Genomic DNA, 17,447 nt, shown 5'->3' on the forward strand with positions numbered 1-17,447 from the left:
CTCTACTTTTCTCTCCTCATTGTAGCGTGTTGTGTTCGCTCAAGGTCTGTTACGGAGAATAAACCGACACCCTACCCATCAGACCAGCATTCCATCGAGTTCTTTAATAAAATCACGCAACTTCAACTAACGTCTAAAATATTATAGTGTAATAGTGGTCTTTTCACGGAGAATCTGTCGGAACACGCCAATCTTTCCTTTGGCAGTTCCACCCAGCCCCAACGATATCTTTCAGGTCTGACCGTCTTCAGTGTGTTTATGCCCTCAGTGAGCCATCCAATCACACCACGGTAAGTCATGGAATTCCCAAAGGCAATTATCTTTGTACACGCTACCCTTAGGTGCTGTTCTAAGGAAGCATGGCCTTCACTTCCATTGCTATGCTGATGACACCCAACATTATCTATCCATGAAACCTGACAAAATTGTAGGAGTACCTAAGATAGAAGTTCGCCTGAAAGACGTAAAAGCATTGATTGCTAACAACTTCCTTCTCCTTAATTCAGATAAAACTGAGGTTATGCTTTCAATTCACAATTACATTCTCCAGCCATCTACCCACTACCAACTCTTAAATCTCAAAAATGCTCAACTAAGACCTCTTACTCGACTCACTCACACATAAAACAGATTTCAAAGACATTATTTTCTCATCTATGCAACATTGCCAAAATCACAAAAGAGCCATCCTTCCAAGATGCAGAAAAACGAACCCATGCTTTTATTACATCATGACTAGACTACTGCAGTGCTCTTCTGTCCGGATGTAGCAACAACTCAATAAAGCATCTCCAACTAATACACTAATGCAGAACACTGCCGTTTGTACACTTACTAGAACTAAAACTACTTGCCTCTCTGCACTGGCTCCCCGTCAAAGAAGTACTTCTTCTAACATACAAAGCTCTAAACTGCTTAGCTCCAATTTATCTAGTTGTCCCCGGCTGCTCACAAACACCCCTTAATTCCCAGTGCAGGTCTCCTTGCAATTCCAGGAATATAAAAAAGCACAATAGGAGGAAAAGCCTGGAATAATCCTGGAATAACGTAGACTAATCTTCCTAACTCCATCCGAGAAGCGGACACCCTTTCCATTCATAAATCGATAAAAATGTCATCTTTAGTGCATCCTATAGTCATGAATAATGCATTAAAACCTGGCACCTGTTGCAACATACAGTACTTCATACATCTTGTCAGCCATGTTGTTGTGTTTAGCAGCAGTGGGCTACAGACAGCCATGTTGTTGTGTTTAGCAGCAGTGGGCTACAGACAGTGCATGTTGTACAGCATGTGGCGTGTTGTAGCTGTCAGTAGCCAGTTGGGCACTGTTGTTGTATCCTGCCACCCTTGGTATCTTTTTATAACTGAAATACTCATGCACCATGTCAGCCAACCATACCTCGACCTAACTCAACAAAACTAAACATAAACTAAATTCCCGCACACCATGCCAGGCAGCCTCGTCCTCTCCCCCTTCATCTCCTGCTTAGGCATTAATACTGATAAAGTGGCCATATGGCTTACTGCTTACCAACATTTATGTAATTGTCTGTTCATCAAATTGATGTTTACTAACCAAATTGTCTTTCTCCTATAGCGTGACCTTTGTACATTTACAATAATGCCACATGTATATCCACTAGCATAGTATATAGCACTAGTAAATAGGCTAGCATGCTTTTCCTGATACATGTATGTATACATCTGTCATGTTTCTGATTGTCTCCCCTCCAATCTCCTCCCTTCCCTTCTCCCCCCTTTTAAAAAACGGCCAGCTCCAAGCAGATGGGCCCACCCTTATGAGCTGAGTTACTGCTCAAGGTTCCTTCCTGAGAGGGAAGGAGTCTTCCCTTGCCCCTGTCGCCTTTCAGACTCTGGGCTCTGTAAAGCGCCTTGAGACAATTGTATTGTTTTGGCGCTATATAAATAAAATTGAATTGAATTGAATGGTTCAATTTTATTTTTTTCGGGTGACTTCATCTGCCAACGTCCTGTGATTCATCTGCAGCTTTGCCGCCCTGGATGCTGGACAGAGGTTGGGATTTGTCAAGGAGCCCACAATATCTCAATATGCACCTGTGTAAACATCTGAGTTTCAGCTGGAAAAATAAGTCTGAGCTTCTATACCATTTGCAAGGCAGGAGGATGTCTGTGATTTCTCAATAGACAGATAAGCAAAACAGCAGAAAACGGGGTCATCCTGAAAAAGGCCACACAAAATCTCTCATATTTTCTGCTGGTGTAGCTGTTCTGCTGTTCTTATTCAGAGACTGGGCAGGGCTGGGAGGACTCCTCCAATGAGAAGGTTCAGAGCTAGATCGCCACACACAGTAGACTGAAGCAGCAGGTTCGACACCTTGCAAAACCATTTTGGATAAGCAAGTGACAAAATGTTTTGGCTTTCTAAACCTCAGGGTAGATGCTCTTTTTGGATGTTAGTTAAACACAAACATGAGGATATTGCAAAAAATGTTTTGTTTAATGTATTTTCTATTTGACAAAAAAGACACATTTGGTGAAGAGATAACATCTTTAACTTTAGTAAGCTTTTCAATGAGTTTTGCTTATGAACAGGTGCTTCCAAGATAAAATGCAGTATCATATTGCAGAGATAAATGAAATTACATGACAGTTATTTCAATTCACACCATATTTCATACTATAAATGTAAAGGAAATAATAAACAATCTAAAAGTATTTAGAACTCTTAAAGGTTATTCAGTACCGTTGTTCTTAAAACTACTTAAAACCAGTAAACCACATGAATGTTCTGTATCTATATTACAGTAAGAAACAGTAAGCGGACCAAAAGCACTTAACCCCTTTTAAAAAACAACCAACAAACTAACAAATGAACCATCCAAAACCTGAACTGTATTGGTATACACACACACCATAAGGGTCAGCCTGGACATGATTCGTAGGATCAGTGGAACGTGAATAAAAACGCTTTCCCCCTTCTCGGACTCATTCAGAATGACACTGGCTCCACTTGACTATTAGAATTGACCATCTGAGGCTGCAGGAGCTCTGCTAGCGTGCTGAAGCATCGTTTTCAGACTGCACGCAGTTAAGTATGCCAGTAGCTCTTCCTCCATACACATGCTAGTGCTTGGTAGGAGTTTCAGCGTTTACTCGGTTCAAGTTTCACTCAGACAAGGAGGGACGGGTGACAGCAGCATCTGCCAAGGCTAACCGTATGCTTGAAAATATGGTGCAACAGGTCGCTTTTAATCAAGCATTAAACGGACAGCCACAGCTAAGGTCAAACTACCTCCTCAAATGAACTGATAACTTGTGAATGTGTGCATATGATAGAATCTGCTGTTAGGCCTGAGAAACATTAAACATTCAATATGGTGTCCAACATGTTTTTTTTTTGGTTTGTCACTTGATCCACCTTGCACACTGTAACAATAATGCCTGAGATGACAAACGAACAAAATGTTCTTGTCAACCGAAACACTATGTTTTGTAAATTGAAACAGTGACTTAAGCATAATGTACCCCATGGCATCAATGGCTTAATACCTGTCATACCTGTATCACAGTAAGCACATTAGGGCTTAAAGATCTGTCACTCAAATCTGATTTTGTTTCACAGACAAGTGTTCCAGGCACTGTCAACAAAGTAAGATTTGTTGGATAAAGCTCTGCTCTACCTGCCCGTGTGAATGAGTTATGCCTGACAAGCACATCTATATACCAACCAGAGCTGCACCAGCTCCTGAGATTTAGAATAGATGCATTCAGAGCACTTCGGTGTCATCCTTGACCTTCCTCCTCTTCTTCCAGAAGAGCTTCCTCTGACACTTTAAACACTATGAACCTACTCCCAGCGCCATCTTCCACTTCCTCTTGATTTCTTCCTCTATCTTCCTGTTTCACCGTCCCGTTTTGACTCTGAGAGACTGTTGGGTCAGGTTCTGTGTTGTCCCAAGAACACAGTTTCACCGTCCCGTTTTGACTCTGAGAGACTGTTGGGTCAGGTTCTGTGTTGTCCCAAGAACACAGTTTCACCATCCCGTTCTGACTCTGAGAGACTGTTGGGTCAGGTTCTATGTTGTCCCACGAACACAGTTTAACTTTGCCTTCTTGCTCTGGAGAGCTCCCTTCTGGGCTTTGGTCCTCCCCTGAGTCCTCCAGAAGGTTCTGGCTCTCCTCATCCGTTGCCGTGGACCCCATGGACTCCTTGGACTCAGAGACGACCGTGAAGACGTTACCGCTGAAGCTGAGATGGCGCTTGAGGCGGGGTGACTGTTCGAGCGTCATGATGATGCCCATGTCGTTCAGGATGTCGTTGCAGCTCTTAGACCGCGGAACGTCCTCTTGGATCGTCACCTTCTTCTTCTTCTTCTCTTTCTTAGGCTCGGCGCCAATCTTCTTAATGATGGCGCAGTAGTCCTCCTCTTTCACCGTCAGGTAGTTGAAGATGTCGATGGCGCTGGGCTTCGGCTCCGCAGCGCGGGAGCACACGGAGACCTGCGTCTCTTCGTGATGCCGGAGTTCCTCGAGGGAGAGTCTGTGGCGGCGCTGGTACCGCCGCTTCTTCAGCACCTTGTGGGCCTCCACCACCATGTAAACGTTCCAACTGAAGAACAAAGACAGCCAGGCCAGGCCCATGAAGATCCACACCTCCACCAAGAAGCGGTAAAGAGTAGGGTAGTTTATGTCTGGGTCCACACCTGCAATATAGAAATATTATAACATTACAAATGCCCAGGATTTAAAAAGACATGCATTCTTCAATCTGTTGTAAGAGGGACAACTTATAACTATTCCTCAGTTTTGTGATATTGAGCCACCAAGTGAACACTACACAGAACAAATACAAACAGGAGCGTGATGGTGGGCAAGCCTTCCAGTGTTGTTAGTATGTCATTTCCTGTTTATTTATATCTGGAAAATCTGTGTGTCTTTACAAGTGTTTGTAACTCCCCCCCCCCCCCCCCCCCCCATTTTTCCTTCTGTGAGGCGCATTGTGTTACCTCCTGGTATGAAATGCGCCGTACAAATAAAGTTTGATAGATAGATTGATTGATTGATGATTCCAGGATTAGCACAATGTAGGTGCTTTTTCATTTGTAAGAACCGGCCCACTGACCTCGACCCTACTGTATGACTTCTGACAGGTCAACTGCAGTTGTCAATCTCATACCCTTGTCAGTGGCATCGTTAAGTCTTAACCCTCACCCTAGGGCTAAAGCCACAAATGTTTTAATCCTAGCCCTGAGTATTTTTGGCCTGAAATGGGAGGTGTTTATAGCAAAACAACTGACAAACTGTAAGAGACTGTAACAGATAGGAACTTGACTTGCAGCGTCCAAAGTCCAAAGAGGCGAGTAGTGCTACACAGTGCAGACAAAGTTAGAAGACCTGCGCACCCAGATTAAAAAAACAATCTAGCCGTCTTGGCTATTTCAAAAAGAAAACTCAAGATAAATTATTGAGTGTGGGTATTACATAATGTATCGAATTATGTTGATGTTTAAAAGGAAATGTTCACTAATGTGAGCTATTGGTGTTTCTTAAAGTCAAAGATGCTTCCTTGGTAGGACGGGTCTTTCCAAGGTTAGGCAAAGCTCTGGTACATGCGCATAGGTTTGTGGGAGTTTTTGTTCTCTGAACAAAGGACTCTGTCCTTGGTAGAAGGACCCTAGGCACCTGAACAGTCCTTAGGTAGGATACGATGATGTAACATCCTTGAAACTCAGCCGTCAAGGAACCTTCCTTGACTTTGAGAAGCACCCAGTATGACAAGCCAAGCTAGATAGCCTGTGGGGAAACCTGAGCTGATGACATCATCAAGATCCGATTTTTTGTTTTAGTTTTACCTTTCTCCCACCTGTCTTGCTGGTGGGTAAGTCATGGGTTATCTCCTTTCAAAAAAAAAAAAAAGCCCCAAGCCAATTTCACTTAGCCCTGTAAGGCTCTAAGTGGCAGGCCAAGAATCTTTGGATTGTAAAACACAGATGGCCTTCTAATTAGAACTACTCTGCAGTAATATGGTGTGGTTCAGCTGTTTACCATTATGTCTCTAAAAACATTCAAGAGGTTGACTCTTCTCACATTCTTGCTGATGTTCTTATCTCTACCCTTTGTCTCTGGCTCTCTCCCTGTGCTTTGTCACACAGGGGCTAAACTAAGGGCAGGACAATTGAATAAAGGGTATTAAGCGTGGTATTGCATTATAAGTAGATTTTTTTTGTCATGTCAGGTTCATTTGAATGATCTTAGTCTGAGTAGTGGTCTCACTGGTCTCAGTCCTGCAGTTGAATAGATTTGTTTTAGTTTCAGAAACATGGGAATTCTAGTCTCTGTGGGCTGCAAACCCCCCCCTTCTGTGGCCAGAGACTCCCTCATTGTATGTGTTCATACTCTCTGAATATTTGGATGTTTCATATGTCTTCTCATGTATTTGTAACTTTAGATTGTTTACTTAAGACTAGTTAGAATGTGTAACTGAATTAGTAACTTGCACCTTACAAATATATTGTGATGCTCTGATCCACTGTGGCCTCTAAAGAAATTATTAACTAGAAACTAGAAATAATTAAAGTATTACTCTTTCCGCCAAACACTGAGTCTTTTCTTACCAACCTTGCAGAACAAACTGCCGTTACTAGTTCTAAATGGATGGTTGCTATGGCCAAAGTCCAGTCATTAGTTCCATTCTAAAAATGATGGAACAAAATCATGGACGGAAATCTTTTTCTTTTTTTTTTATACTTAATTTCTGAGTTGTATAATGTGTTTTGTTTATTTATTTTGTCTGTTTTGTTTTGTTATGGTTTGTTTATTTATTGTTAATCTGTATTATGTAGCCTCAATCAGGGCATTGCTGCAAAAGAACCCTGTGCTCAGTCAATTCTCCCTGAATAAATAATGATTATGATGATTCCTCTTGTTGCCAAGCTAACATTCTTTTAAATCACGGTGGTCCTTAATCCAAATGTAGTGTAACGGTACTAAAAGCTATTTCAGACATATGGAACGTGTTGCTACTCTCTGTACTTCCTTTGGTCCACTAATTTGCAACTGTCACAACACGACAGTTATTTAAAATTCACGACGAACTTGGCAAACAGATGTGCAAATGTCATACTGTTAAAAACTGGAACTACTGCCATTCCAAAAAATTGAAATAAGAAATTCAACCAAGCCGTACAAATAATTAACGGGTGCATTCACGTTCGTTTGAAGAGGTTTTTAGGATGCATTTAAGCTCCCCCAAAAAGATGATCTGCAGTACCTGCAACAAAGTCTCCGAAGCCCACCGTGGTGAGAGTGGTGAAGCAGAAGTGAAAGCCCTCCAGGTAAGTCCATCCCTCAATGACCATGAACACAAATGGAGGGATGACCAGGTGGATGAGCAAACCCCACAACAAGAAGAGGGCAATGCAGGTACACTGGACTTTTCTCTGCAAACATTGCAAGGAGAGATAATGTCATTCATGCTTTACAATGACAAGGCAATGCAACAACATGCATTAATCACAGTGTACAGCAGGCCAGAATGCAACAACATGCACTAATCACAGTGTACAGCAGGCCAGAATGCAACAACATGCATTTATCACAGTGTACAGCAGGCCAGAACGCAACAACATGCATTTATCACAGTGTACAGCAGGCCATAACACATGCACAGATCTACTCAGTTAAGACTAATTAGACTACAGAAACAGTCAACATAGGTGTACAAAAAAGGTTTAGCATGATTATGAATGCTGCCAGACAATGCAGTTTTTCAGTGAATACTTTGCAGAACTAAACTCTGAAAACTCTTCATTGTAGAACCTCTGTCCTTTCTGTGACACATGGACATACTACCATACATACATACATACTCACACATGCACACACAGACACATGCGCACACACAGACACACACACAGACAAACTAAGCAAACGTTTGTTACTCACTGGTGGAAGGCCTCTGTGTAGCAGCACCTGGCTGAGGCGTTTGGTCCGCCCACTGAAGAACGTGCCCACCTCACTGATCCATGTGAGGCAGAGGGGAATGCCAAACAGCCCGTACAGGATGCAGAACACGCGGCCGCCCACCGTCTTAGGGGCCACATTGCCATAACCTGGGGTCCAGTGGAAAAAGAGGGGTTTAATATGAAAGAATGATCTCACTTCAAGGTCAACTGTGAGGTAATTGGGTATGGAGAAGGGTATGGATTACTGGCATTTCACTTGATTTGTTTGTGGTTCTTTAATTGAAAAAAAAAAACCCTGCCTAAATGACGCCATATTAAGGATACAGTTTAGTTTTACTAGTAGGTTAAGTAAAGTGGTACATTTATTAAGCAATACATTCACATCATATGTATTCACCTATTGTGGTTATCACCGTGGCAGCGAATATGACGGCATTCTGCCAGTTCCAGTTGTTAAAAGAGTTTTTGCTTGCGACGGACACGCCTTGTCCGGCAGCCTCTGTCACAGCCTGGGAGAGAAGAAAATAAACAAATAGGTTATTTACACCAGAGCGTGAATACAAGGAAAGCAGGGAGGGCATATCAGTGACAGTAGTAGGATCCATGGGACTTCGTTCTCATGGTAATATGCTCATGTACTTTGTTTACGCACCACTGAGTTTAAGCGACAGGGGAAAGACAAACCACAAGGAAGGATGCTTGGAAGGATTTCAGTTAGATATTTGAGTACTGTCCCTATTTTCGGAACGCCGGTCTTCCTGGTCTTCCTGCCAATCTGTTCTCGCCTGTCCGCTCCATTTGAACACTACTGCCAAGTGCGCCCTTGACACTTGCTAAAGGAAAAACCACTTCACAATGCTCGTTGACGTAAACTCAGCCCGCACGCCCTGAGCAAATTCCTCTCCTGAGTGTGTCTTCTCCACCTTAATTTTCTCAAAGGAAAACAAAACACGCCCAGTTACTCCAATGGCTTTGGGCAAGTTGAGGCTCGCGAACTACTACACTACCCAACCTTTTTCATGAAACGCAAGAGCTTGTTGATTAATTCCACAATGAATATCCTCAGTTATTGCTGAGGTTAAGAACTTTCTTGCCTACTTACAAAGTTTCATATTAAGGAATACAATTCCTTGTCGTTTTTGACTTGTCATAGCCGTATACAAAATGTGTGAAATCTGATAAGGAACCAGTTCCATCTTCGGTTCTACTGACTGCAGCAGTTGTAGACAACGCCAATTAGTTCACGCTGAAGGCTGACCCCAGGGTTTCTATTGCCATTGTGTCAAGTAAAACGAACATGCCACTATGTTTTCTATCTGAAATACAAAGTGGAGGAACTCAAAAGAACAATTCACACAGAAATGTATCCCGATGCAAGCCAAATAATAATTTGAGCAACATAGCAAACCACGTGTATAATGCAACAGTGTGTGTTCCTAACATTGTAATAGCTTATTGAAAAAACAAAACTTAAGACTGAATTTCTTGGAAACGTCATTGAGTAGTCATACCTTCACAATCTCTTCCAGATTGTCCTTCGACAAACAAGGATATTTTTGGAGAAGTTTTTCCTTTTTAATGCCATAGTCAGATACGGCTGTCTTCCAATTTGGCTCTTCTAGTATTTGAAATATTGCTGCTCCAATTGACAGGTAAAAAATGATACCTGAAGTTAATATGGGTCCTTTCTCAGCCATAAGACCTTCGGTAGTCAGTTCGCGGGAGGCGGCGTTTCATTCCAACAACATTCACCGATTGAACTTTAGGAAGTTTTCCAAAACTTGAACTGTTGGTGTGTAAGCGATCCACGTGTCAATCTTATACATATATAACTTCCGGTACAATTTCAGTCAGGAGTTGTTTTTTCGCAAAGTAATCTCCGCTTCAGGTTTATGTAGTTTCTCCATGCCTTGAAGAGGAAATGAAATTGTGAACCACCCACATAGGTGAGATCCCTTTTCATCACCCATGACTGTAGCCTACTACAATGTCCCTGTTTAGTTTAACCAATGTTTAAACACCTCTGGCCAGTAATAGCTTATATGCAAATGAATGGGAACTGATGAAGAACTGATTTTTACATATGACCACAAAAAGCCAGTTTGAGTTTAAATGTGAACATGTTTGCATCTGTTTGTGCGTGTGTGCGTGTCTGTCTGTCTGTCGGTGTGTGTGTGTGTGTGTGTGTGTATGTGTGTGTGCCAAGGCTCTGCCATTGCTCTAATGCTTTAAAACGGACGTTTTAAAGTTATTTTAATCTTATCATTTATAAGTTATTACCTTTCTTCATATATCCAGCAAATTAAAAATGTCAGCATGACAGATAAGCACAAAGGGGAAGAGACATGTAATCAAACAGTACTGAACAGATTCCCAGGCCAAAGACAGTTTTCAAATTACGATAATCTAAACAATTAAAATAATTGACATATTTGTCAGTCAAAAGCCTACAGTAGGTCTATAAGTGAACACATCCACAATTACGAACAAATCTGTCATTGGAATTCAAATGGCCTCAAGGCAGATTTATACTCGGTTTTAACACATAAACGTAACACGTAAGTTACATAAACGCTGTTGTAAGCCCCTTTAAGCAGTCACATAACACGTAAGTGCGTCCGCCAAAATTTCTCACTATGCAACAAAAACCACGGGGTGCCCACGCAGCCCGCAAAGACTGTGATAGGCTGCTAACCCCATCCTTTCAGGAGTCTCACATTTCCGGTTTCATAGCATAATACCGCCATTTTTAAAGGCCAAGGCAAGACTAGAATGTTTTTTAATCATGAATAGCCTGCAGACTGTCTCACAAGCCTCTTCTTGTTGATTATGAACAAACATAACAGAAGAGGTCCGAAGATATGAGCATCTTTACAAACCCTCTTTAAACACTTATAAGGACGCTCAAATGACCGCAAATTCATGGAGAGAATAGGCTACTATCCCATTCTCACAGGAGAAATCAGAAACAGCAATCTGAGCATATTTGTCAAACGCGATAGAAGATACTGCTCTGATATATTCCTATTCCATACTGAATATTCTGTTTAGATCAAAGGTTTGTTTTGACATCCCGTCATATTTCAGATGATAGTTAGGTGATAGGCTATACTGTGTTGACATTTAAAAACCGTTGACTGCGATTGTTTGGAAAGAACGCGCTAATTCACCGAACAAATACTTTCATATTTCATACTTTCATTTGACTTGTTAGTCATGTCATCCATTCATATTGATGTGAATCAATACATTTCACCCCTGAGGCAAGCGATAGAATGGAGCCTGGTCTGCTCATATACAAAAGTTAACAATAACATGAAGTGGAGTTAATTTGCGGCCAACACCATTGTATTACAAGCACTGACATTCACTCATGATGAGAAGGTACACATGGCGATTATCTCGCCTTCTATCTTTCATCTTTGAATAATGTAACTTATAAACACAGCGTTTTAAAGCGCTGTGGCCGTCATTAAAATATGTATCAATAAACGAACTTCTGCATCATGTAATCTGTCTTGTTTCGCCACTGGTACTGGTACTTTCATATTCATTTTTCGCCACTTGTTAGTCATGTCATCCATTCATATCGATGTGAATCAATCAATACTAATACAACTTTAACTGTGATGTGTTTTTGTTTCATTTCGCAACTTATTTACTGTATAATCCAAGATAGCAGGTGCCCGTTGGTAAATAGCCTATTTCACATTGTATTTGCTTAAAACACACAGATGTAGGCTACTGTCAAATCAGAAAGAAAATCAGCTGTCACTCGGCTATTACCTGACCAATACCCTACCTTTCAAACTCGGTGATAGTATTCACAACTAATTTGTCCTTCATTCTACCAAATATGATTAAACGGCATATGTTATTGCACACGTGAGGCAAGCCGAGCCCGGTCTGCTCATACAAAAGCTATCATTAACGTGAAGTGGAGTTAACTTGCGGCCAACACATTGTATTACAAATACTGACAACATAGCTACTCTCATGATGATAAGGTAGGCCTACACCTGGCGATTCTCTCGCCTTTTATCTTTCACCTTTGAATAATGCAACTTATAAACACGTCGTTTTAAAGCGCTGTGCCCGTCCTTAAAAGATGTGTCAATAAACGAACTTCTGCATCATGTGATCTGTCTTTTTCGCCACTGGTACTGAATTGCCAACCTTTGTATTTCGTGTAACAAATGTATTCATTTTCCTTTGTCCCGCTGCAATAAATACGCTTACTTCACTCAACATTCAGAAGGGAAAGGGAGATAACCCCGGAGTTAAGAATATAGATCACTTCGGCTCTGGAGCAGTAAACAAAAGTCTCCCCTGTAATCTCAGACTACGATTAGCAGGAAAGGTTAACAACAGGCTAATTAATAAAATACAATACATAATAGACTAACAATCCAATATTTATTTGTTTGAGTGTTGTTTAGTGCAATGGGGGTGTATGATCATTATTGTCTATAAAGTAAGGCATTTTCAACAGAAAAATCTCCCGTTCATCGTGTCCATTCGCGTCATGGGGTAGGCAAAAAAACGTTACTCCACCTACTGTTCTGGCGTTGAATCGCTTTGCAACACGCACAACCCTTGGGGAACCTAAAGGAACTATAAATCAAAACAACTGCATTTATGTAACTTACGTGTAACTTACGTGTTACGTTTATGCATAAAAACCGAGTATAAAAGACCCTTCATTCACCAAAGGTAACTAGAAGTCTTTAGTAGAAATATTCTTAAACAAAAGAAGTAGTAGACGTAATGTCTTATTTTGAGAACAAACTCCTTCAATCACATGATAGGCATGGTACTTTGGTATAATGGGTAATCATTAATGTTTGACATTAAAGGATGATATAATATGATAAAACAAAAGGTAAGTATGAAAAAGGTTTTCAACAGAAAGAAGAAGTGGGTAAATAAGGCTGATAGAGCGTGAGACAGTAGAAAGAGAGTGTAACACCTGCTACATTCGGTGGTTAAGTCTTTTCCAAAAACAACCTTAGAGCCATCTGGCCGTGAGGTGAAGTGGCCCTCACATGGACTTTCACTCCTGCTGTAAATCTTAATGCGCTTTGTACAGAGTTTATTAGATGTCACATGTAAAAAAAAAAATCAATTAATTAATTAATTCATGAATTTAACACCTTCATCACTAACAGATTCCTTTAGTTGTTAAATCAGGTTGTTAACCTCTATCCTACAATCAGCATTTTAAAGTTTGTAAATGGATACCAGCAATACAATGGTATGTTTATTTAACTAGGTGGTGGGAAAACAATGAAATATGAAATAGAGCCAAATGTTCAGGCTGGAGTGCTTTTTTATCTTTTTTAGATTTGGAAAGATGTGATATCAGTTCTGCCTCTCATAATACCACTTAGTACTTCAATAGGTGCTAGGGAGTCACTGCAAAAAGCAAGTATACTGTCATAAGCATAAGCGCACATTATCAGGAATAGTGTTTTTAATCACTAAAATCCTATTTCAGAGGTTCAAATAATGACAGTTAAAGTGACTGTCAGCTTAGACTATCAGCTATCTCAAAAGCTCGGGTGCTTAAATGAAGCCCAACAGGGGTCTGTTTGCCTCAACTAAGTTAATGTAACAGGAATATCAGTTGATGTTGATGGAGACACTACTGGAAGCTTAGATATATTTCGGTCATGTAAATGTTTTCACGCTCCCCCACCTTGGACAAACCTTTACACACACACACACACACACACACACACACACACACACACACACACACACACACACACACACACCACACACACCACACACACCACATACTTCCCCCACCTTGGACAAACCTTTTGTTTACTTCTGTGAAAGCAGGGGAGGTAAGTGTTTACAAATTTAGTAATTTACTGCCCCCAATCTGCTTGGGGTGGGGAGTATGGAACCATTTAGCTTGCTAGCCAACAGCTAGTCAATCTCACATATAGCCCCTTTAAATGATGAAAAAAACAACAACAAAAAAAGAATCTTGTGGGCGGGATGTTCAAGATAGAACTGGATGGGATGCACTGAAAACTGAGAGGTGGATTATGTAAGTCATTTCTAAGAAGGATGTGTCCTTCTGGAGTACTAGACCTGTTACTAAACTGGCTACTAATGTGACATTTTATTATGAAAGGTAATGCTGTATGTTAAATATATGTTCTACTGTATACATTACATTTAGCCGTAAAATGTGCATTTAATTAAATTCAATTACAGTACATATATTTGAAAAGAGTGATATAACAGACTTCAGTGATATAAAAAAGATTTTATTGAGGAACGGAGTGACTTCTTAGCCACTTTTTTGTCAGAGTTTTTCCATGAGGGTACAGTATCTGCATGTTTGAAATGACACATACGTAAATGCACTTTCAGCTACCCTTGCCAGATTGACCACACTATCCACACAGAGGATATTAGACTGCCTTGGGATACAGATGATACGTCCTCTGCTTTCGGATTGGACATGAGTGACTTGCAGCTAGTTGGCTAATTCTCCATGTAGGACATCCACTGTAGGACATGAATGAAGACCTGTTACTAAAGCATAGCACTGACTTCTTCTCAAGTATTCCTGTCTTGAAAATACGTTGAAAGATGTATGACAACCTGTGTTAGTCCTACATGTACAAGTGCAATGAAATATACACGTATTTATTGCGCTCATAATGCATGTAGTCTGTCTAGTGCATAAAATAAGTAGCTCTGGAGCCTGGCTTGATGTAATGTTTCTGTGTCTCTTTGGGAGGTGTAGGCCTAAATAACCTCTAGTTAACCTCTACTGCAGATATAAAAACATGATACAGGTGTGTATTTCCTTCATGCCCTCTCTTACGCTAATTTCAAAACCTGCATGTAAGTACATAAGGTATTCCTACCTCATAAGGTATATTTATGTTCCTTTTAAGTAATACACACCTCACATACAGATATGGGTAACAATTTCAATACTGACATACACAATGTTTTGCACAGGAATGTTCATCTGAAAGAACACAGAAGCTGCAGTTTTACAGAACTGAAACCATAACATGGCTCAGATCTGCACTGGGTAACACCGCCACCTAGTGTTCAAACATGCCTACTCACTTCACAAGAGTACCTACGCTCTAGTTTTTGCACGCCTGTCCATTTCACATATAGCTATTCTCTATGTCCTAAGAGCACACTTATGCAATCAGATCTTTTTTTTTTTTTTTTTATAATGAAACCGGAATGAATTCAACATTCAGTGAGACCAATGCCATATGCAGTAAAACAAGAATAGAACACAGACAAAGCCACTTCTCTCAGTACCTTCCTCTTTGAGGCTCAAGATTTGTATCTATTAAAACACCATTTTGGCATCGTCTACCATAAAGACTTTCACACTCACACCATTAACTTAATTAACACATACCTCCCCATTAACAAGCTATGACCTTTTTTCTACATATTTGTAAGGCAAGGACGAGGACCATGATGGCGTAATACTACAGTGCGTTTCCGTGGACCTCAGAGTTCCCTTTTAGAGCGTGGGTGAGCTCAAGACCCTGACGTCACTGTAGTGTGAGCCTCTGCTGTTATCAGTAGAATGAACCTTTGGAATAGAGCTATTCAGAAGCTCGTCGCTGTATGAAAGGGAGCTGTCTGTCTCTGATGAGTTGCAGTCAATGAACCTGTAGCTGAAACTAAAGCCTGCGCCTGTCTGAGTGCCGAACGCGTCCTTGTGTGCGTACTGGTCCTCTGCATCAAGGAGAGCCTCCTGCTTTAAAGGGTAGAGCGCCTCGTCTTGAACCTCCTCTGGTTCTTGCTTGACCTCCAGGGGCGCTGTAGCGCTCAGGGGCATCTCTGTGGGGTACATGGCAGGGCTGAGGCTGCACGCGGAGGAGTGGGTGGTGAGCACGTGCTCCAGCCGGGCTCGCTCGTCCCGCAAGGAGTCCACCTGCTGCTGGAGGCTAGCCTGTTCCTGCTCCAGCCGCTCTGTTTCCTGAGGACAGAAGCATGTGCAAACACATGCACACACACACACACAAAGGCATACCACACATCACACACACACACACACACACACACACACATGCACAAGCACCATCTTTAGTCTTTTTTCATAGGTCAGCACTATAAAAAATGCTCATGGCACTACACACACATTGACAACAAAGCGATCCCACCATGTCATAAGGTGAAAACTGATAAAACAATAGCATGTCTGGGGGTTACTTTTACAAAAGATCCCATCAGGAAGAGGAACTCACCCCTTGCAGAAGGTCCGTCAGTTCCCTCCTCCGGTTCCGGCACTTGGCAGCAGCCAGCTTGTTCCTTTCTCGTCTTAGCCTCTGCTTCTCTTCCTCCTCAGGGTGGAGCTGGAGGGTCCACAAAACACACTCTTAATCCCACACAAACTCAACAAAACACACTCTTAATCCCACACAAACTCCACAAAACACACTCTTAATCCCACACAAACTCTACAGGTGGATGATAGATGTGCGGGTTGTGGAGGTCTTATTAGGTTTGTAGCATTGAAGGGCACACCATCAATGCTTATTTCACATAGAAAACAATGCAGTGAAATAGAGGGCTACTCTCACTCACTCACTCTCTCTCTCTTTCTCTCTCACTCACACTCTCTCTTTCTCTATCTCTCTCTCCCTCTCTTTCTGTTTTTGTATTTCATACACAAGATTTAAGAAACATTCTTAGTGTTGTCAGTGATATTTAATGGGCAATTCACACCTCATATTACCATCAAGGAGGATACATGAAACTATCTGCTGGATGGTTCTCCCCATGACTTACCTGATGAGTTCTTTTCCGTTGCCAGCTGGTGTTTCCTACGGCGTGTATGACACCTGGCCGGGCATGGGCGCTGTGGGCGGTGTGGGTGATGGGGCGGCTGTATTGGGGTGAAGGAACACAGGGGCCTGGCATGGAACCTAGCGCAGCTGGCTGGACCATCCACTGTAGCTCCTGACTGGAGGCTATGGCATTTAGGGTGGGGACGAAGGCACTGTTGGGCATTGGCATTCTCAAGTGATTTCTCTAATGTAGAGAGAGAAAAAGGAGGAAAGAAAAAAAGAGTGAGTGATGAAGGGTGTTCTCCTTTCACTGAATAATAAACATATGGATATCTGTCCCCATCTGATTAACAGTTTGCATTTCCGAATGACCTACAGACTGAGTATAGACGGAACTGACATATTGACTGAGTGATGTTTAAAATAATATATACTAGGAACACTCATTAACATGAACAACACACGAAACTGTTGATATTACCTGTTGAGTTGAGCTGATGTCGCTGAGGTCCCACGGCAGTTTTCGTTCTGTGCTTTCTGTTGAGGTTGAAGGGGTATCCTCAAAGTTCTCCTGGCTCATGTTCGTCGGCAAAATAACTGAAATATGTCAGCGGTCGGCTGCGATGATGAATCCGTTTACTCAGCGTTACATCACACAAGACTCCGCTTGAAGAGGTTAACTTTTGAAAATGTAGAAATGTTA

At 41.5% G+C, this 17,447-nt stretch overlaps 2 protein-coding genes across 2 annotated transcripts; both read right to left on the reverse strand.

Annotated features, from left to right (window-relative positions):
* Positions 1–2,453: 2,453 nt before the first annotated feature.
* On the reverse strand, positions 2,454–9,927 carry kcnk5b (potassium channel, subfamily K, member 5b). Its single transcript, XM_012826598.2, has 5 exons — positions 9,461–9,927; positions 8,347–8,458; positions 7,930–8,096; positions 7,256–7,424; positions 2,454–4,688 (listed from the first exon to the last, which is right to left on the reverse strand). Exons 1-5 carry the CDS (start codon positions 9,644–9,646, stop codon positions 3,769–3,771), a joined length of 1,554 nt encoding a protein of 517 aa, XP_012682052.1. The 5' UTR covers positions 9,647–9,927; the 3' UTR covers positions 2,454–3,768.
* Positions 9,928–14,217: 4,290 nt separating this feature from the next.
* On the reverse strand, positions 14,218–17,431 carry LOC105899414 (fos-related antigen 2-like). Its single transcript, XM_012826597.3, has 4 exons — positions 17,226–17,431; positions 16,746–16,988; positions 16,202–16,309; positions 14,218–15,933 (listed from the first exon to the last, which is right to left on the reverse strand). The coding sequence occupies exons 1-4, from the start codon at positions 17,322–17,324 to the stop codon at positions 15,472–15,474; spliced, it is 912 nt and encodes a 303-aa protein (XP_012682051.1). The 5' UTR covers positions 17,325–17,431; the 3' UTR covers positions 14,218–15,471.
* Positions 17,432–17,447: the final 16 nt, after the last annotated feature.

This window comes from Clupea harengus, chromosome 15 (assembly GCF_900700415.2).
Source record: "Clupea harengus chromosome 15, Ch_v2.0.2, whole genome shotgun sequence".
NCBI classification, from domain to species: Eukaryota; Metazoa; Chordata; class Actinopteri; order Clupeiformes; family Clupeidae; genus Clupea; species Clupea harengus.